Source organism: Vombatus ursinus, unplaced genomic scaffold (assembly GCF_900497805.2).
Source record: "Vombatus ursinus unplaced genomic scaffold, bare-nosed wombat genome assembly UNPS02014778.1, whole genome shotgun sequence".
Taxonomy (NCBI): Eukaryota; Metazoa; Chordata; class Mammalia; order Diprotodontia; family Vombatidae; genus Vombatus; species Vombatus ursinus.
The window spans coordinates 36,525,290-36,547,980 of record NW_020954556.1 but is presented as its reverse complement, the minus strand read 5'-3'; the positions used below and the strand labels follow the sequence as shown (position 1 = coordinate 36,547,980).

Here is a 22,691-nt window from a genome sequence, read left to right as displayed (position 1 = left end):
GAAACTGCAGACTGAGGCTGTGGCCTTGGCTTGGTATCAAGATTATCTCTGCCTCCTAACCCCTAGACCAGGACTACTGACCCAAGACAGAGCTGTGGAAAATGCAAGGATTGGCCTCAGGCAATATTCCACAGAAGGTCTATTAGGCAATGACTTTCAGACTACAGTGGGATATGACCTAGCCCAGAGGTGGGGAACCTGAAGCCTTAAGACCACGTGTGGCCTTCTAGGTCCTCAAGTGCGGCCCTGTGATTGAATCCAAACTTCACAGAACAAATTCCCTTAATAAACAGATTTGTTCTGTAAAACTTGGACTCAGTAAAAAAGCAGCACCCAAGGACCTAGAAGGCCACATGTGGCCTTGAGGCTGCAGGTTCCCCACCCCTGACCTAGCCTAGTATAATGACAGAATTGCTGCAGGAGACAAGATCAGGAGATAGATAGGGCCTATCCCTAACCTTAAACCCATGTAATGTGTAGGAGGGAAGATCTTGACCTGGCAAGAATTGAAATGATAGACATGAGCAAATGCAAGAAAACTCCCACTACAATGAAGAATACTAAGGGTTAAAAGAATCACAAGATAAAATCCTAGAGGAAGTATGTAACTCTGAAAAAAAAGAACAGATTGACTATAAGGAGTCAAAAAATGAATGAAATAACTGAAGGGAGAACTAAAATAAAATTTTTTAAAAAGTGAAATTTGACCACTTAGGAAGAAAATAAACAGTTTAGGGCAAAAAAATGGATGAAAATACCTAAGTAGTTGGCACCCTGAAAACAGAATGGAACAAAAAGAATTCAGTGTTCTAAAGAGGTAACAATAAATACAGTAAAATCAGAAGAGTGAAATATCTATCAACAGAAATAACTGACTGGAAAACTGTTTGAGGCAAGATAATTTAAAAATCATTGGACTCCCTGAAAACCATAAACAAATAAGAAATCCTATCTTTCATATTTTGATAAATCATAAAACTGCCCAGAACTATTAGAGCCAGAGGGAAAATTGAAAATAGAAAGAATCCACCAAGCACTTCCTGAAAGAACTCCTAAATTGAATATACCCAGAAACATTATAGACAAAATCCAACATTTTCAGGTTAGAGAAAGTAATAATGCAAGTAACTGGAAATAAAGATATAATAAGAAATCATACTCAGGATTCCACAAGTCAGTCAGTTAGTCAATCAATACAAAAAGAGGCAAAAGACAGTCTCTGCCCTCAAGGAGCTTACAATCTCATGGGGGAGATAAGAGGCAAACAATTATATACAAACAAGCTCTATGCAGAATAAATAGGAAATAATTAAGAGAGGGAAGGCATTAAAATTAAAAGGCATTGAGAAAGACTTCCTATAGAAAATGGGATTTTACTTGGGAATTGAAGGCAGTCAAGGAAGTCAGTAGGTGGAGTTGAGGAAGGAGAACATTCTAGCTGTGAGGGACAGCCAGAGGAAAGGCCCCTAGCCCAGGGAAGAAGTATTTTGTTCCTGGAACAGCAAGGAGGTCAATGCCATGAGATCAAAGAGTATATGGGGGGAGTAAGGTGTAAGAACACTGGAAAGGTAGGAGGGGGCTAGGCACTCCCAAGCTACAAGCTGGGTACAGTCCTAACTACCCATACCTATAAGTAGAATTGTTTGAAGCTGCTTGGCACATTATTCACTAAACATGGTTCCAGTCATTTCAGTTTTCCAGTTTCCAACGATTCTAGGGCAGTGATTAGCTAAACAGCATGCTGTCCGTGAAGGTTATCTAAGCACCCAGTGACTTTTTGGTAATGGAATGACATGCATTTTTTAGTGTTGTTTTAGGTAAGTTATACATATAGATCAATATTGATATACATAGATCAATATTGATGATTTTATTGTGCAATTTTGCCAATAATGTGAATTTTCACATGAAATTAAACGTTAACATTAATTTTCAAAATATTTAGTTTTAGCCATTACTTCCACTGGCTAAAGATTAAGTTTAAACTGTGAATTAAACAGTTTCAGCTTCAAACAACCGTGTTCTGAGTTGCTACAAACAATCTAAAAATAGACATTAAGATCTGTTTATCAAAAGATAATTTGCTGAGATAATTCCTTTATCCTATTATAACAGAGGTTTACAAAGTGTCATTCAGAACTTTGGATATCTCTAAAATACAAGCTAAAATTGTACCTATAAAATATAAGAAGAAATATTAGTTAGCTTGATACAATGCTATACACATTGAAACATATAATTAGTGGAATATGATGAAGCTGGAAGAGACTTCAAAACATGCATATTAATGAATATTTTTGGAGAGTCTGAAGTGTGATTATAATGGATTTAATGAACCTGTTTGAAAGAGTTCCCTGATACAGCTGCTCATTCCAGTCTATAACATCACACAGCTGCTAATTCTATTCTTATATGAGCAATTTTCATATTTAAAGCATTTTACAAATAAGAATTAATCTTTATAACCCTGATCATTTTATTTAATATTACTGTTCACATTTTACAGATGGTAAAAAGGCCCAGAAAATTCAAATGATGTTCATGATGACTAAATAATTGTGTCAGAGTTAACATTATTATTTTCTAGGAAGGTATCAATCTAATGTCTCCTTAAAACATGTCCAGGTTATTCTGTCTTCTCCATTAAAACCTACATATCATTTCCACAAGGGAAAAAAAAGCCCTGCAGGCACATACCAGACAACATGAGGCACAAGATGTTAGACTAAAAGGAAATTAATTCTTGCATCTAGGATCTTCTGGAAAGGAGAGGGGAAGGTGTAAGCATTTAGTAAGCAGCTACTATGTTCCAGGCAGAGTGAGAAGCACTTTTTAGGCAATAATATTGGTAAAGCTTATTTTCCCTACAGGTGCTTTAAATAATATCTATCAAAAACATTTAAGCTGGCCAAAGTTAGTGTACAGGCAGTGACAGACCATAATCAGGGTTTGATTAAATGTGTAAAAAACCCACAGAAAAACATTACATAACAGCCTTTTAAAGTCTATTCCAGGCAATTTTCTAAGACTGTGAGCTGCTCTGATTTGCACTGAGACAAGGAATTTCCTTCCCAAAAATTCCTTACGGTAATAAAATCACAGGTCTGGACAAAACAAACAAAAAACCACATCACATCTGGTACCTTGCTTCACCATGAAGACTACCACAAACTTTATAAGCCTTCTTTTCTAGTCTTATGTTACTCCTTTCCACATGCTCTATGCTTTAATCAATGAATAACTTCCTATGCCTCCAAATATATTCTGCTCATTGCTGTTCTCTGGGCCCAACGCGTCTTCTCCCCTCCCCCTCCCTCACCCCCACCTCCACTCCATCTCCCATCCTTATTGAATTTCTTCTCATCCTTTCAAACCCAATTAAAATACTAGCTTCATGAAGTTTCCTGTTACATGTCCAGTCACTAACCACCTTCTCCTAACTTGGACGGCTTGTGATAATTTGTGCTTCTCTAAAAGGTAACCAGTCTAAAAATGCTAGATGGCTGAGCATTGAGAAGATCTGCCACTTGTCTTCACTGTTTCTCCCAACCCAAGGCCACCCAGAATCCATCCAGGCTGTTTGAGTGTTCACATGGATTCAAAGAGATGAGTCACCTATTCATTCCTTCAGGTGATAGAGAGATCTACTAGGCCTCACAGCCTTGATTTTATGTCCTAAAATCCTCTAGTCCTTACATTTGCTTTGGCACTGTCATCTGACCTATTGTTGCACCCTAATGACTCTTGGACCTTGCGATCAAGGATTTCTGAGTCTTTCCATCTTCCCTGAAGTTGAATTTTCTTTTATGTGTTGGCATCCCCCCCCCCAGTACCACCCTCCCAGCCAATTAGAGTGTGAGCTCTTTGAGAGCAAGGACCGTCTTGCTTTTGTTTGTTTGTATCTCTTAGCACTTAGTACAGAGTTTGGCACATCGTAAGTGCATAATAATTGTTTTTTTTAATTTACTCATTCATTCATTACTTCATTTATGAATTATTCTGTATTTTTGTTCCCTCTCCCCCTCTCCCCCCCCTTTCCTCCCTTTCTCCTCCCCTCTTTCCTTCTCTCTACCCCCCTCCCCCATTGTCATATCCTTCTCCCATACCATAAGCTTCATTAGGTTAGGGACCTTGTCTTTGTCTAAACTTTGTATTTGCTTCAGTACCTAGTACAATGTGCTGCACAAAACAAGCACTTACTAAATGTTTTTCAAATTGAATCGAAAGTGAAGAGACAATCAATTCTATTGTCAGATAAAAAACATAATAATATATGCCATATAGCTAAACCTTCTAAGAAAGTAAGCTATATTCTGAATTAGCAACAGCTTCCAAATTATTTTTCCAGGGCCCAAGCAATAGTCTAATTTTGTATTCAGCAATAAATACTTCAAGTTAATAAGCTTTGTATAAAAATTCAAGTGTCATTGGTTCATAGGACTGCATTAGCTTTTGCCTATATCTTTAATAAAGTAAGCAGAGAATTTATTTTATTTGTATGAAATATTAATTAATGCGTTAAATACAGGTTAAATGCAAGTTCAGCTTTTCTGTGATCTAATTTACATCTTAGAAGCACTACAGCTCTCTAGCTACTATATGTTATATAAATCTATATAACTTTATAATAACTTATTTTGAAATTTATTAAACTTAATGCTTTGTACAAATGTTAAGTGAGGTTCATTTATTTCTATGGAATTATGAGATTTTCTATTTCCTGAGAAAATAAAATCACATTAAAAATATTAAGCAAAACTTCTAAACAAAGCAAAACCAAATGGTAGTTATGGTATTAAAACTTTTAGTAAAATGTAAACATAATAGTATAACTGTCAATATTGGGAGTATAAAATTGAGGTAGTCAAGTCAACAAGCATTTATTAAGCAAGTATCTATTGTGTGCCAAGCTGGGAATACAAAGAAAGGCAAAAACCAGTCCCTGCCTTCAAGAAGCTCACAGTCTAATGGGGAAGGCAACATGCAAACAACTATATACATACAAGATCTAGACAGGATAAATTCAATAGAGGGAAAGCACTAAAATTACGGGGGTTGGGAAAGACAATGTAGAAGGTGAGATTTTAGTTGGGACTTTAAAGTTAGATCAGATGTACATATTACAAAGCCCAAAATGCCCCTGATATCATCTTCTAGTCTTGTTTGTAGATCACCAACTGGTTGCTGTGTTGCAAGCTAGTTTGGTCATATCCTCTGCTGTGCTGTCATCTCTTGGTTTCTCCTGTGGGTTTCTTTCTTCTAGCCCTCTGTTGCTATCTACTCATTGTCTATCAAATTATAGCTGCTATCTGTCCTCTACCTTGTATGGAGAGATGTCAGTTCTTTTAATCATCGTCTTACTGGCCATTTTAGCTCTTTCTGTGAGTGAGAACCACATCTTTACCTAGCTAGTCAGCAGAAGCCTTCAGGCTTACAGTAATTCTATTTTTTTGAATGCTTTTGTTTCTGCTTAGACTCTGGTTCCTTGAACTCAGTCTGCTCTTTGGATTGAGGTGAGAGATATAAAGTGAATCTTTCGAAATGAATCTAATAGACCCAGGAAGTGACCAGAGTCATGATAATAGTTTAAAGCAATTTGATATAGGTTATATATATGCAATCATGTAAAACATATTTTTATATTAGTCATCTTGTGAAAGCCGAAAAGAGACCAAAAGGAAAAAAAAACACAAAAAAATGAAGAAAGTGAAAATAGTATGCTTTGATCTGCATTCAGACTCCACAAGTTCTTTCTCTGGATGTGGACAGCATTCTCCAACATGAGTCCTTTGGAATTGTCTTGGATCATTGTATTGCTGCAAAGAGTTAAGTCATTCATAGTTAATCATCACACAATACTGCTATTACTGCTACAATGTTCTTCTGGTTCTGCTCATTTCATGTTGCATCAGTTCATGTAAGTCTTTCCAGGTTTTTCTGAAATCAGCCTGCTCATCATTTCTTATAGCACAATAATATTTCATTACATTCACATACCACAACTTGTTTAGCCATTCCCCAGTTTGATTGGCATCCCCGCAATTTCCAATTTTTTTTTTTGCTACTACAAAGAGAACTGCTATGAATATTTTTGTATATGTAGGTCTTTTTCCCTTTATATGGTTTCTTTGGGATACAGACCTAGTGGTGGTATTGCTGGATCAAAGCGTATGCACATTTTGATTGCCCTTTGGGCATAGTTTCAAATTTCTCTCCAGAATGGTTGGATCATTTCACAACTCCACCAACAGTGCATTAGTGTCTCAATTTTCCCACATCCTCTCCTACACTTATCATTTTCCTTTTCTGTGATATTAGCCAATCTGATAGGTGTGAGGTGGTACCTCAGAGTTATTTTAATTTGCATTTCTCTAATCAATAGTTTGATTTAGACCATTTTTTCGTATAACTTTTCATAGCTTTGATATCTTCATCTGAAAACTGCCTATTCATATCCTTTGACCATTTATCACTTGGAGAATGACTAGCAGTCTTATAAATTTGACTCAGTTCTCTATATATTTGAGAAATGAGGTATTGTCACAAGTTTCTAACAACTGGTTTTCTCTCAGTTACTGGGGGGCAGTGACTAGCTCTCCCCCCAAGGCCCATTTAACTACTTAATCCCTGGTAGCTTTAATAAAATGTTTGTTACTTCAAAGATATAGCAAAAACAGGCGCAAAAACATTTTCCCCAATACCTCAGTGGCCTCTCCCTACTGAAGTAAGTAGAAGAGGAGGAATTGGTCTCATAATTTAGCTCAATTCCTACATAGCAGTAGTCATCCATAGGCAGGTAGCATCAATACTGAATGATTTCCTCCACTAAACTGGAGTTCTGGAAGTCACTCTCAATGATTGCTCCTTGTTCCTTGGGACATTGATGATCCACTGGCTGTAACACCTGGCCTAGATTCAACTCCTAGATTCCTGTGGCTTTGAAACTCCCAAGGTCAGAGACTCAACTCCCTACACCTAGAATAGAAAAGAAAGGAAAAAAAAGGCCAAGAATGCCTCATTTCTCAGGAACCACATGGCATGGATGTGGGACAGCACTAAGGACCATCCCCTTACCACATGATCTCTCAACTAGATATATCCCATCACTAGAGTATAGTTGAAGATAATAAGGCAAAAAAGGCAGCAGTTCTGACTTGGGCTCTTTTGAAGATGCTGACAGTTTTGGCCATATGGCCAGTGGAAAAAAGGCTATTCTTAACCATGTGATAGACCAGCATGAACCAGTTAGAGAAGAGACACATATGTTTCTGTCTCTCTAAGACATTTCCTTCACATATTATCATGATTCCTAAGGAAGCATCTCCTTAGAATCTTTAATATGGGGACACCCTTTTACCAAGCTGATGGTATCTGAACATATACCAAGTGCCTGTTACATTAGCTTATACTCTTGGAGTCCCTCGGCTATGGGTCCTTTGAAAGCTAAACCAACGAGTATTCAGAATCACAGCTCACCAGCAAGAGGGCTCATTAATTAAAAATAAAATATACTTAGTTAAATAGTAGAGCAAAATAATAATAATAATAATAAGGAAAACTTCCCTCACATGCATGAGGGTAATTTTGTTCTTCATTGACCTCATTTGGAGTTTTCTTGGCAAAGATACTGGAATGGTTTACCATTTCCTTTTCCAGCTCATTTTACAGATGAGGAACTGAGGCAAACTGGATTAAATGATTTACCTAGGGTCATGCAGCTAGTAAGTGTCTGAGGCCAGATCTGAACTCAAGATGAATCTTCCTGACTTCAGGCCCAGCACTCTGTCCACTACACCAGCTAACTGCTCACATAAAGGTAAACTCTCTCATAAATTCCCTGTCCTTGTAGAAGAGGAAACACATATGTCCGGGTAATACACAACTCAATGCTTCCAGAGTTTTACCCTAGCTGAGACTCCTTTCTACCAATGCTACTATTTCATCCACCTGGCATCTAACTAGTATTCCATTAATATCTCAAGATATTAGGAATCAGTTACAATGAAGAAGCAAGACATCAGACTAGATAAACCTTTTATTGCCACTTTTTTTTCCCCAAGAAAAATTTCTTTGCACTGAATACAAAAGTTCATTTAGAAATGTAAGTATGCCAGCAGGTTTTGACATAGTACTATGTTTCAAATACTGTGTCAGTAGTTATACAAATTTTGCCCTTTATATGGAAAAATTAGAACATTACCTTTTTTGTAGTAGAATTACAGAAAATCCTGAAAATGAGGAAATTTTGCCCTTTATATGGAAAAATTAGAACATTATCTTTTGTAGTAGAATTATAGAAAATTCTGAAAATGAGGCTTAATATTGAATGGTTCTAGGATCCTAGAATAAGAGCTTGAAGGCAGCTTGGAATTCATCTAGCCCATTCCTTTTATTTTACAGGTGAAGTAGAGGCCCAGAGAAGTTGAATGATTTGCTCATGGTCACAAAAGTTGTTAGTTTATGTGCTGATTTCATTAATGTTGCTTGATAAAATTGTAAAATTCCATGAATGTGTTTTATTATTGGAAATAATGATGAACCCCCTGCCCTGCTACCTCAGATCTCTGTGGAAAGATGAGTATGTTAAAGAAATACAGTGGTGCATAGTGCATAGAGCACTAGGCCTGGAGTCAGAACAGACCTGGGTTCAAATCCAGCCTCAGATGCTTATGCACTGTTTGACCATGAGCGAGTCACTTAACTTCTGTTTGCCTTGGTTTCCTCAACTGTAAAATGGGGATAATAACAGCACTTTCCTTGAAGGGTTATTGTGAGGATGGAATGAGATAATATTTGTAAAGTGCCTGGAACATATTAGATACTATATAAATGCGTATTGAATTTATAATACACTTAAAAGAAAAGCCAGCTATGGGGCAGCTAGGTGATGCAGCAGATAGAGCTCCGGCCTTGGAGTCAGGAGGATCTGAGGTTAAATCTGACCTCAGACACTTGACACTTATTAGCTGTGTACCCCTTGGCAAGTCACTTAACCCCACTTGCCTCACCAAAAGAAAAGCCAGCTGTACATATATAAAATAGATCAGGAGTTTCATATATGATCCTTTTTTGAGTGTGTTTTACTATGTATATGGAAATTCCTATTTTATTTGGTGTTTGCTAAGCTCAGAACTTTAAAAAATCTTTTAAATAAAAGTCCATGAATGAGTTCAGTTTGAATGGAGCTATTAGTATCTTACTTTATCACTAAAATTGCTTTTGAATCATATATGGAAAGAGTGAAACAGGTCGGTTTAAAATGAGTATATCATAGGATTTTTGATTAAGTGTCCCTTCAGAGGACTCAGGAATTGGTAAATGCACAGAAGTCTTGGAATCATATCAACATATTTTGAGTTTGGGAAAAAAGGAGAAGCCAGTCTATTTTCTTTCTTTTTCTCCATTAAGAATTGGCAGGTAGGAGCAGCTAGGTGGTGCAGTAGATAGAGCACTGGCCCTGGAGTTAGAAGGACCTGAGTTCAAATTTGGCCTTAGACACTTGACACTAGCTGTGTGACCCTGGACAAGTCACTTAACTCCATTGCCTAGCCCCCCCCCCAAAAAAAAGAATTGGCAGGTGGAGTGGCATGAAGGGGAGAGCATAGTGCTTGGGATAGTAATGTGAAAAATTAGTTTTGTTATTTAGACATCACATTTTATTTTATAATTAGCAGTAACAATTGAGCAAATGACACAGATCTGGGCAGCAATACTGAAGAAGCTATTTGTTTCAGCATGAGTTTTGTAGGCAACTTAAACCTGATATATTCTTTTTTTTAAAAATGAAAACCTTCCTTGAATTTCCTCAGGGAAGATGGAAAATATTGGCATTACTGTAGACCAAGAATTTAACCAACACCACCACCACACAGAGTGTCCCTGTAGGTCCCAAAAGTATTAGTGCATTGTTAAGCTTTAGTTGTTTATATCTTCTTAAGAATATCTTACAGCTTTTAAAGCTTAACATTTCTTCAAGACACCCTGACTATTAAAAAATGAACATCCTAGATAGCAAATAGAGAATCATTAAGATAAATTATCAAGTTAGTAGAATATTAACAGATAAGAGAAACAGGAAAAAATTCAAGCATGAGGCCATCCTTTAAGAAAGTAAAAGCAGAAAAAGCTTTATAAGAAAATATACATTTAATAAATTAATAAATTTAATAAATTAATATATTAATTTAATATATAAAAATATATTTATATAAGAAAATGTTATGTGTGGTTTTCTTTTACAAAATAACATCTGAAATAAAATGCCTCAATCAAAAAGCAATTATTAAGCTCCTATTATGTACCAGGTAGGGGCAGCTGGGTGGCATAATGAATAGAGCAGTAGAGTCAGAAAGACCAGCATTCAAAACTACCCTTAGTATCTGTGTGATCCTGGGGAAGTCACTTAACCCCTGCCTGCATGAAACTGGAGACTGAGATGGCAAACCACTCCAGTATCTTTGCAAGAAAAACCCATGGAAAGTTGGTCCAGTGGGTCATGAAGAGTCAGACACACTGAACTACTGAAAAATAACAACACGCCAGGTACCAGATAAGTGTTGAGCATATAAAGACAAAATATTAACTGATACAAAAATAATAATAGTTAGCATTTATATAAGCCTTTATGGTTTGCAGAGAACTTTACATATATTATCTCATTTGATCCTCATAACAATCCTATAAGGTGGGTGCTATTATTATGATTCCCATTTTACAGATAAGGAGAGCAGAAGCTGAAATAAGTGATTTGCCCAGCATTACCCAACTAGTATCTATGGTAGAATTTGAATACAGGTCTTTCTGATTCTAAGTACAGCACTCTATCCACTGTATCACTTAATTTATCCCCTCATGGAGCTTACTTGATTGGGGGAGGCGGAGGGGTGGAATCTAATTTTTTTGCGTGTGTGTGAGGGGTTAAGTGACTTGTCCAGAGTCACACAGCTAGTAAGTATTATGTGTCTGAGGTCGAATTTGAACTTAGGTCCTCCTGACTTCAGGGTCGGTGTTCTATCCACTGTGCCACCTAGCTGCCCCTTGGAATATATTTTTTAAAGATAAAGAGTCCATCACCCACTCTACTGCTAGATGGTTGTGTGATGTTGGGTAAGTTATTTAATTTTTCTGGATATGAACTAAGGATAAGAAGTCAGTTCTCAAGAGAAGAAACTGAGGAAATTATAGTCATATGAAAAATGCTTCAAATCACTAATAATTAGAGAACTGTTAATTAAAGCAACCTTCAGGTTCTAGTTATACTAATCAGATTAGCAAAGAAGACAAAAAAAGGAAAATGACAAATAGTAGAGGAGCTGTAGGAAAATAGATAAGCTGATGCATTATTGGTAGACTTGTGAAGGGGTACAACCATTTTGCAAAGCAATTTGGAATTATACGTAAAAAAAATTATCTAACAGTATGTACTCTTTGACCCGGCTATATTACTGCTAGGTTTACACTCAAAAGAGATCAAATAAAGAGGAAAGTTCCTATATTTATAGAAATATTTTAGTAGCTCTTTCTTTGTAGCAAAATAATGGAAATTAAAAGGATCCCCATCAGTTGGGGAATGGCTCAACATATTGTGGAATATGAAAATAATGGAATACCATTATGCTGTAGGAAGTGAGGAAATAGATCATTTCAAAGATTTGAGGAAAGACCTGTATAAACTAATACAGACTGAAATAAGCAGAATCAGAAGAATAATTTATAACATCAAAATTATAAAAATGAACAACTTATATGAGAGATTGAAGACTTATAAATTGAGAAGAATGAAATAAGCAGGACCAGGAGAATAATTAATACAATAACAACAACACTGTAAAGACAACCAACTTTGAAAGCTATCTAATTCATTACCATCAGTGATTTCACAGGAGTGATGATAAGGCATCCTGTCTACTTCATGACATAAGGGTGGTGCACTTAGGATGTAGGATAAAATATACTTTTTGAGCACAGCCAATGAAGAAATTTGTTTTGCTTGACAATGTACATTTGTTGCACGGAATTTTATTTTCTTTGCTTTTTTCCAGTGGATTAGGGGGTTGGAAGGAGATAAAATAGCTTTATGCTAATTAAAAAATAAAACTTCAATTAAAAATTTTTTTTCTGGTCTCAGCTATGTCATTTGTAAAGTGAGGAGTTTGGACTCCAGCAGCAGTTTCCAAACAATGCATAAGAAAATGTTGATGCTAGCAATATTCTTCCACCTAAAATATCTCATATAAGGACATCAATTTATGAATAAACAAGAAATATGAATAGGCCATATAGTATGGTTATATTTATGTGTGTGTATATATACAGACACACATATACATCTTAGTGTCTAATGGTAGCCTTCTCTAGGGCAGGGTGGGAAAGGATGGAGAAAAAAACAAAAAGTGCACAACAGGGAACAAAAGAAAACTGAGAAGCACAGAAAAGTAACGTAGCTTTGAAAATGACATCTAGTATTTACTACAGAATTTTTAAAAAAAAGTAAACTGTGAAATGGATATTCATGGTTCTATACTGAATCATCTTTATGTTGTACTGTATACATGGATGGAAATTTTTTTGTCTTTTTGTATTTAAGTTCAAAATAAATAAATTTAAAAAAATTTTTAAATCATATAATTATGTGTATGTCAAAGATATTTGTTATGCACAGCAACTTTTTCACTATGAACATAGGCTTTTTATTTTTATTTTGCTTTCAGATTTTCCAAGATCTCCTTCTTTATCCCAGGGACATTCCACAACCCCAAATCAGTAGCTATGGCTCTAACAATGTATTTCAAGCCCCAAAAAGGCTAGACAAATTTGAGAAACAGTGGACTAAATCAGGAGTTATTAAACTTTTTTTGTATCACATATCCCCTTTGCAGTGCAGTGAATAATATTTAAAATGCACAAAATAAAACACATTTACAAATGTAAGTTCGGTTATGAGCCTCTCAACTAGATGATTTTGAAATTACCATTCCAACTCTAAAACTCCCTGTCTTTTAAAAATATGTTTAAATTAAACAAATGTCACTAAAATTAAGGTAAAAGAAACAGATGAAATGATATAGACAAGTCTATAGAATGGATGTGTCTAGACAAGCAAGATATAAATCCAAAGAGTAAAAGGTCCAAAAGACAAGACCAAAGAACTGGCATAAAAAGGCCAGTAGGGAATAAAAGAATATCTTGAATAGAGATAAGAGCAAAAGCTATAACAAAGAATAAATAGCAGAGAATGCTCAGGATTGGGAGAAAAGAAAAAGGTGAAAGTGTGTGTGAGGGGGCAGGAGGTGGTGATGGGGGGAAGGGTCCACAACAGCGGGAAAATGATGCTAGGTATAGCAAAAGGAACAATGGATTTCAAGTGAAGAGAGCTCATTGAGTACAGGGACTATTCCATTTTTTGTGGTTGTGTTCCCAGTGGCTAGCAGAGTGCTTTGCACTTAGAGAGTGCTTAATATAAATATGCTTGTTGAATTGTTCAATTCAGTTGAAAGACTTAGTTTGGAATAAGGGCTGACATTAATAGTTGTACTATTTGGGGTAAATTACTTAATGTCTCTGAGCCCCTGATACCTTATCTGCAAAATGGGGATAATATCTTCACTACTTAACTTACATGTTGGTTGTGAGGCAATTACTTTGCAAATCTTAAATCAATGTGAAATATTATTATTTCTTTATTATGCTTTAAAATTCAACCAAATGGAATTTGGCATTCCTTCTGACTCTAAAATTCTGTTATTCTGTGAACCTTATGCACTAGGTATTCTCATTTTACCAATGAGGAAACTGAGGCTCAGGAAGGTTAAATAATTTGTCCATGATCATGTATCTAGTAAGTGTCTGATACAGGATGCAAATTCTGGATTCCAAATTTAGAATTCTATACACTAGACTATCCTTCTCTTCCCTTCTGCAATTTAATTTGAGCAACTGAAGTTTCTGTATATATCATAGAAACATTTCTATATTAGGAACAATATTTAGAATGAAAAAAAAAAAAGTTTAATGGTTCTCTGATGCTATTGAGAACAGGTATGCCAGAAACAGGATCCTAAACAGGGTTCCCAAATCTAAGATATCACTGAAGAATTTTAAAATGTGGCAGGTAATCATTTATTTGCCAACTCACAGCAAGTTTCTCCACCCCCATGCTGTTATATAAAACAAGTAATCAAGTGAAACTATTGGCAAAGAACATATAATTTAGGATTTTTTTCTACTCATTCTACAGTCTAGATAAAAAGTAGTTTATAGGATTAAAATAGTTGTCTTTTTATTATGTTTATGTGAAAGCTGAATTCAGAACACCAAAGGTAGTAATTAACCAGGTCAAAAACAAACTTTCTGTAGGATTCAGCTTTCCATTTTAAAATAATGCTTTTGTTGCCATTGGTATTTTTAAGATTACCCCTAAGAATGGGATGTTACCTGTCAGATCAAGAATAGAGGAAAGGTTTACTATAGTTAGAAGTGGACATGGGGAAGAAACATGGTTCTGGACATAGAGTGAATAAATTAACACCATTTCTTATAGAAGAGTTGCATATTTGTCTCAGTGGAAAGCATTTCCATCAATGGAGTTCCCTGTGCCAATGAAATCACAGTTCTGCTCCAAAAACAAACAAAAAAACCAACCAAACTATTATTAAGACAGTCATGGATAAACAGCTAGGATTTTTTTTTGTTACAATTCCTGTCTCCAACAGTATTCTTTTTTTCCCTCTTAAATGTATATGGGTATCTTTTGTTTTTACATCATTTACATCTCTCAATTATAATGAAGAATAAAAAAAGAAACTATCAGCTGACATATCAGCAAAACAAACTGACACATCAACCCAGTCAGATATGCACAATTCCACATCCATAGTCTCCTACCTCTGGAAAGAAGAAAGGAAGTTATATTCTCATGTCTCTTCCTTGAAGCCAAGGTTGGCCAAGGTTTCAGAGTATTCATTTTCTTTTGTTTTTTCACTTGTTTTGTCCATTTACAATGCTGCAGTCAATGAATATATATTTCTGGTTCTACTTCCTTCTCTTTGCATCAGTTCATATAAATCTTCCCATGTTTCTCCGAATGAATCATATACATTTTTTTCTTCAAGTTTACAGATAGGAATCTACTTTGTTTCCAGTTCTTTGCTATTACAAAAAGTGCTGCTAAACATACATTTGGATGTATAGAGAACATCTTTGACCTTTTAGTATTTGACTAGGAATGGGATCTCTAGATTAAAGAGTATGGAAACATTGTCACTCTTTTTTTTTAAGCATAATTCTAAATTGCTTTCCGGAATGAACAATTCACACTTCCACAAACGGTGTATAGTTTATCCATATTTCCACAATCCCTCCAATACTTTCTCATAGTATTCTTTTTAAAAACAAGATATAGGAATTTAAAGTTGGGGTAGAGGTGTTAGCTGTAATGGCAGGTCCTTCATAGAATTTTCTGGGTTTTTGTTTCTGATTCAGCTATACCCTTGATTGAAAAATGGGAAAAAATCCCTCATAATAAGTCATTTTAGAGGTATTCAAGTGCAGTGGGAAGAACACTAGGCTGAAATCAGCATTCCTCTATTTAGCTCCCATATTTTTAAGAACGTTGTGATGATAGCATTTATACAGTCCTTTAAGGTTTGCAAAGTGCTTTATTTCCATTATCTCATCGATCCTCACAACAATTCGGTGAGATAGGTGCTATTATTTTTACAATAGTGAACTAAGGCTGAATTCAAATGACTTGACAAGCCCAGGCTCAAAGAACTCTTTAAAAAAGCGCTGGAGGCAGGATTTCAAAAGGTGTTCTTAACTATAACACTTTATCCACTGTGTCACTTAACCTCCAAGATACTGATACACTTTGTACTGGAGTTGCTGTGAGGAAAACACTTTGTAATCCTTTAGACACAAGATGGTGTTAGTGAATTAACATATGCAAGCCACTTTAGTAAATGAGCAAAGAGGAAAAGGTTAGTCAGAAAGTGCTCCTGGAATACAAAACCAGATTGGCAAAAATTCAAAATCAGTTAACTCACTTCGGAACACAGACAGGAGGGTAAAAGGACAAAGCTGGTGGGAAGGGAAAATCAGGAGCTAGGGGGAGTTCCATGACTTGAGACAATAAGATGGTTTGTAAAGGGCTTTGTGAGCGTTAAAACTCTATATTAAAACGTTAACTATTAATGGGAAGCAATAAAAGCAAGGTAAAGTTTGGGGGTGCGTTTGGCAAGATAAAAAGAGTCCATAGATTAAGCTGGGCACTTTGCAAGGCTTATTGTCTCTCCTGGTTGTTACTTAGTACTTCAGACCAACTTCTTTCACTGCAGCCTTTGCTTGGAAAGTGTGGGTCACGGAATCCACGAAGTCATCACTCTTGTATATGGTGGCGCAGACTTCAAACACATTTCCACCGGCGGGAAATCGGAAGCAGAGCCTTCTCCAGCCTCCCATCGATCCCGCGCCTGCGCAAAACGACCTCCCCCTTCGGCCTCTCCCGATTCTTTCTCTAGCCAATCCCGAGAGGCCTCGCAGCTTCCCTCGGTGTCTTGCGCAGGAACTCCTTTCCTGCCGAACCCTCCCGGCGGGGGCAGCTACGTACGTTGTCATGGTGACCATTTCAAGTTAACCGGTTTGGGGCCTCCATCCGGGTGTCTGGGGCAGCGATTCTGCTAGTCCTGGGAAGGTCCCCCTCCCCCCCACGCCGGCCCGGGCTCCGTGGGGGCCGCCGGATCCGGTCTCGGAGAGCTCGGGCGGGGGCGTCTGGGCCCAGAGCTGCCCCTCCCCTGGGGTTCGCAGGGTAGGGGACCATGGCGGCCGAAGAGGACGAGGAGGTGGAGTGGGTCGTGGAGAGCATCGCGGGCTTCCTCCGCGGCCCTGACTGGTCCATCCCCATCTTGGACTTTATGGAACAGAAGTGTGAAGGTAAAACCCGGCTCTTTCGTGGTCTTACCCCCCACTCCCCGGGGTACACGGGCCCAAGGGCAGCCCCCCTCCTTTATCCTCCGCGGCCCGGGGCGAGGGTTGGGGAGGGGTCCTCACTTCTCTCTGTCCTCGGCACGACCCGTTAGCTATGTTTAGGGGCAGTTTTGAAGCTGGTAGGGCTCTCTGTTCACCTCCTTTCCCCGAACCTGTCTCTCAGCGTCCTTTTCTCCGCCTCTGCCTTCCACCTTCATCCTCCTTTCCTCACCCGCTTCCACCCCCACCTTTCACATCTACTCCTCCTTTTCAACTCCATTTCAACCTCGCTCCTTCCCTCCTCACCCCTCTCCACCCCCGCCCCTATACTCTCTCTCTCCCACCCTCAGCACCCCACACTCCCCAACTCCATTTCCATCTCCACCCTTCCACCTCTTCCCCTATGCCTATCTGCATCCCCACTACGATTCCACCTCCATCCTACCCTCCTCACCCCCTCCGCCCTCATCCACCACTCATCCAAATCCTCTTCACCTCCTCCACCCCAACTCCTATACCCACCCCAACCCTCTATTTCCCCAAATCCATCTCCACCTCCATCCTCCCCTCCTCACACTTCTCCCACCCTCCACGTCCCACACCCCTAACATTATCGTGACCTCCATTCCTCCAACCTAACTACCCTACACTCGTACTCTCTACTGCCATCCCTCCACCCTCCTCTATTTCCTACCCCCACCCCTCTTCTCCGTTTCCATCCCCATCCAGTGTTTTCTTAATTTCAAAGAAAAAAAATTTGCAACAAAAATATAAAAAGATTCCCTTCCCCTACTATGACATGACATAATCCTAACTCTCCAGGTTTCTGCCCCAAGAAAAAGTGAAAGCCATAATAAGGGGTACAGAAACCTTTTTAACTGGTTGAAAACTTTACCCCAACAACAAAGTGATGGATGGAGATGCCTCCTCATCCCTCCCTGTCCCCATAGGGATTCACTGAGCTTAAAGCTGTTTTCTAGGAAGGGAGGATTTGAACTATACCATGAAATACCATTTGCTTAAGAAAGAACTCTTTAAAAGTGTTTGAGGCTGGATTTCAAAGGTGTTCTTAGGGACACTCTTGGTCTAAAAGGAATTGAGCCAATCAGTCAACAGGTATTGATTTTCTTAAAATAAGTTTAATAATAAGTTCCTTTTTTTCGCATCACCATAGTTCCTCCATTATCATTCCCCCTTTCAGAGAACCATTCCATGTAGCAAATGATATTTTTTTAAGACAAGAAAACAAAGAGGAAAAAATTAGCATAACTGATCAGTACATCAAAAAAGTCAGAAAATATATCCAATATTCAATGCTTGTGGATCTTCCATCTCTGCAAAGGAGTGGCATGGGAATATTTTTTCATATCTCCTTTTTGTAGCTATGTTTCAACAAGCATTCATTAATCACTTATGTCAGTAGTAAGTCAAATAACAGTTATTAAGTGTCTGCTGTATGCCAGGCATAGTGCTAACTTTGGGGATACAAAGAAAGGCAAAGCAGTCCTGCTCTCAAGGAGCTTAGTCTAAAGGGATGGGCAGGGGGGAGACAACATCAAAGAGCTTTGTACAAGCAGGGTATATACAGGATTAATTGGAGATAATCTCGGAGGGAAGACACTAAAATTACAGTAACTGTCTTTCTATTCTTCTCCCCATCTAATACCTATCAATTTGATTTTTTGCAAGGAGGATTGGGAAAGGCTTCTTGCAGAAGGTGGAACTTCAGCTGAGATTTGATGGAAGCCAGGGAGGCTAGGAATTGGAGATGAAGAGGGAGAGAGTTCCAAACATGGGGGGCAGACAGTTAAAATGCTCTGTGGGAGATGGAGTGTCTTGTGGAGGGGGTATTACATGAGGAACAGCAAGGGGAAACTTACTGGATTGTGGAGTATGTGGTAGGTTGTGAGATGTAAAAAGATTGGAAAGGTATGATGGGGCCAGGTTATGGACAGCTTTAAAAACCAAATCGAAGATTTGATTCTGAAGGCAATTCTGGAGTTGATTGCATAGAAAGATGACATGATCAGACCTGCATTTTAGTTAGATCAGTTTGACAGCTGAGTGGAGGATGACTGGAGTGGGGAGAGACTTGAGGCAAGGAGACCCAACAGAAGTTTTATTTCGGTAGTCTAGATGTGAGGTGATAAAGGTCTGTGTAGCAGGGGTTGCAGGTTCAGGAGAGAGAAGGGAACATACAGGAGGTAGGAATGACAAGATTTGACCATTGATTCCATTTGAGGACGGGATCAGTTTGAGAGAGTAAGGAGTTGAGGATGATACTTAGGTTGCAAGCCTGGATGATTAGGAGAAAGGTGGTAATTTTTGACAGTATGGGGAAGTTAGCAAGAAGGGAGGGTTTGAGAGGCAGGCAGGGGAAAGGTACTGAGTTCAGTTTTGGACATATTGAGTTTAAGATGTTTCCAAGACATCTACTTGAAGGTGTCCTAAAAGCATTTGGAAATGTGAGACTGGAGGTCAGGAGAAGGGTTAGGATTAGGACAAATAAATCTTAAAATCAGCTGCATAGAGATGACAGTTTAATCTTTAGGAGCTGATTGAGATCACTAAGTGAGTAGGGTAGAGGCAGAAGAAAAGACAGCCTTGGGGGATAACTCATGGTTGTCTGTGGTATGACCTGGATGATGATGCCAAAATCAAGGGAAACATTTAAATATGGAAAAACCAACAGGTCACACAGGTTCCATGGACGAAAGGAAATAGATTTTTGTGGGTTAAATAGGGGAAAGATGTTTTTTATAGTCAAGCACCAGGAAGGGGGATATGAAGAAAGAAAAAAAAAACCAACCAGTTTCTGCCCTCAAGGACCTTACATTCTAATGGGGAAGACAACATGCAAACAACTATGTACATAGAAGATGTATACCGGGGTAAATTAAGATAATGGATTAGTTTGGGACCAAGTACCCTGCACACCCCTTGGTATTTTTGAATGCCATAATGAATAATATTTTCAAACGTAAACAGTACCCAATCAATTCAAAATAAGATTCACTTTAAACAGAGATGTTTTTACATTGCATTTTCTTTGCCACAATCTTGTGAAATCTTATGGCAGTTAGTACTACAACTAATAGTATAATGCCCTGAGGCATCTTATCTTGAAAAATTGTCTGGCATTTCAATCTGTCTTGTCTTTTTAACTAGGTTTTTAAATTTGGGCATGTATTTTTAACTATATATATATATTTATATATATGAAGCATTATTTGCCACAACTAAATTCTGGTATGATAATGTAATCTGAACTCCATTGTAATTTGATATGATCTGTTTAATTTTTATTCACATTATATACTCTTTGAGGTAGTCTGGTAAAGGGTCCTAAACTCCCTTAACACCTATAAATGCTGTAATATATTTTTGAATACATGATACCCAGCTAAGTGAGAATCAGGTTGATTTAAATAGAGATCTTTTCATGATAATCTCAACTTGCTCTTTCACATTCCTTCATGTATAATGGTATCTTTCTTAATTTTTTTTCTCTCAAATTTTAGTTTTTGATGATGAAGAAGAGAGCAAGTTGACATATACAGAAATTCATCAGGAGTACAAAGAACTGGTAAGTTTCTTTCATTGACTTTAAAAAAAAATTCATAAGAGGCAAATTAAAACTTGAGTGTTTTTTAAAATCACATGTAATAGATTTTTCCATTCTCAATTTCTTTTACTTATCATGCAGAAATTAAACCTATTTTAACAGTATCACTAATCATGTCAAGTTCAGAGGTTCTTTCAGTATTTCACTCACTAAGTGTAGTATAGTTAAAAGGACACATATTGTGGTCACAAAACCTTGGTTTGAATCCTGACTTTGATGTTTACTAGTTGTATGATCTTGGGCAAGTCACTTAGCCTGTTTTTGCTTCACTTTCCTCACCTGTGAAATGAATCTAACTTCTTGAACTGCCTGTCTTATGTAATTTTTGTGATGAAATGCTTGTAAGTCTCAGTAAACATTTATTAGGTTCTGTTTACCAGGCTCTGTACTAAGTGCTGGGGATACAGATAAAAAAAAAACCAAAAACAACCAAAAACCAAATAAAAAAACCAACCAGTCCCTGTTCTCCAGGAACTTACAGTCTAATGTTGTTCAGTTGTTTTCAGTCATGTGTCACTCTTTGTGACCCTGTTTGGAATTTTCTTGGCCGAGATACACTGGAATGGTTTGCCATTTCCTTCTCCAGTTCATTTTACAGATGAGGAAGCTCAGGCAAACAGGGTTAAATACTTGCCCAGGGGTTACATAGCTAGTAAGTGTTTGAGGTCAAATTTGAACTCACAAAGATGAGTCTTCCTGACTCCAGCCCCAGTACTCTATCCACTTCACTACCTGATTGTCCCTAAGCAGTTTGATAAGGGAAGATAAAATACAACAGAAACCTGAAAGAGGAGCGAAAGGAAGGAGAAATGTGAACAGGAATGGGGATAGGAGGTACCTGGTGAAGGGCTGTGGTGGAGAAGTCAAAGAAGTCCAAAGAAGTCCTCCAGCTGAGTAGAGAATGGCCTACAGTGGGGAAAGTTGGGGCAAGGAAACCAACCAGAAGGCTACTTCATCAGTCAAACCTTAACAAGCTATGTACATCAGTTATTATCTGTATATTTCTAACTGTATGGAATCTCAAAAATAATTTTATGATAGTTTCTTAAGGCATATTGGGAAAAATCTTTCAGTTTCCTTTATCTTTTTTCTGCTTCTAAGAAATAAAGATGTTAATATTGTATTTTTTCCCTCATCATTATATAACAATTAAGTGTCTGAGTTGCAGGAAAATTATATTATGGCTACATATTAAACTTGAGTTTTCTGATAATAGGGATTCCTTGGTTGATTTTAGTAGAGGATCTAATTGTAGAAACTAAATTCATCTTAATTCTACCTTAATTCTATGGCCTTTAATAAATGATGTTTTACCTTTTAGTGTTTGCCTATTGAAAACAGGGGTGGTTATTCTATGGGCACTTCCGTATGAATTAATTTATAATGATTAGAAGGGAGCATCTATACATGGATGAAGAGCTGGCCTTGGAGTCTGGTAGTCCTTGGTCAGGTCATTTCTCTGACATATATTGGCTGTGACCCTGGGAAAGTCACTTCTCAATGTCTCTGGCAACTGTAAGACTGTAAGTGGAAGAGAAAGTGTTGATGAACATTGGTAGAAGCCATTCCTCAACTGCAGTTCCCTTTCCAACCCTGAAATCACAGGTCTTACAGTTAAAAAAAAAAAGCGTGTATGTGTGTGTGTAGAATAGTAAAATTTCAAATACCCTTTATTTTTATCTGATGGTTTATTAAAGATTGCAGCAATTCTTATAAAAGATTTATTTTCTTCCCATCAATATTATAAAAGTTATTTTTGGATCTGTATATTTTCTTTCACTAGGTTGAAAAACTGTTAGAAAGTTATCTAAAAGAAATTGGAATTAATGAAGATCAGTTTCAAGAAGCATGTACTTCTCCTCTTGCAAAATCCCGGACATCACAGGTTTTGGCTTTTGTTTTGTAATACTATGTGAACAGAAATGGTCAGGGTTTGTTTTCCTTGAAACCTTTTGACTGTACTGCATGGAAGGTACAGCCATACAAAAATACTTCTTTTGAATATGTAGATGAAGAAGCACATTTGAATAAGATGTAATTGTAATATGTTGTCAAGTAAGAAAAATATTGACATTCTCTCATTGTCCATAGACTCAAATGAATT

General features: G+C 37.4%; 1 protein-coding gene across 1 annotated transcript in view; it reads left to right on the top strand.

Annotated features, from left to right (window-relative positions):
• The first annotated feature begins 16,522 nt into the window (after window positions 1-16,522).
• Window positions 16,523-22,691, top strand: part of CFAP36 (cilia and flagella associated protein 36) — a 41,332-nt gene continuing 35,163 nt past the window's right edge. The window contains exons 1-3 of the mRNA XM_027865445.1: window positions 16,523-16,929; window positions 20,484-20,548; window positions 22,371-22,472. Of these exons, the coding sequence (XP_027721246.1) occupies window positions 16,815-16,929; window positions 20,484-20,548; window positions 22,371-22,472 (282 nt within the window). The 5' untranslated portion in view covers window positions 16,523-16,814. The remainder of the gene's footprint in view (window positions 16,930-20,483; window positions 20,549-22,370; window positions 22,473-22,691) is intronic.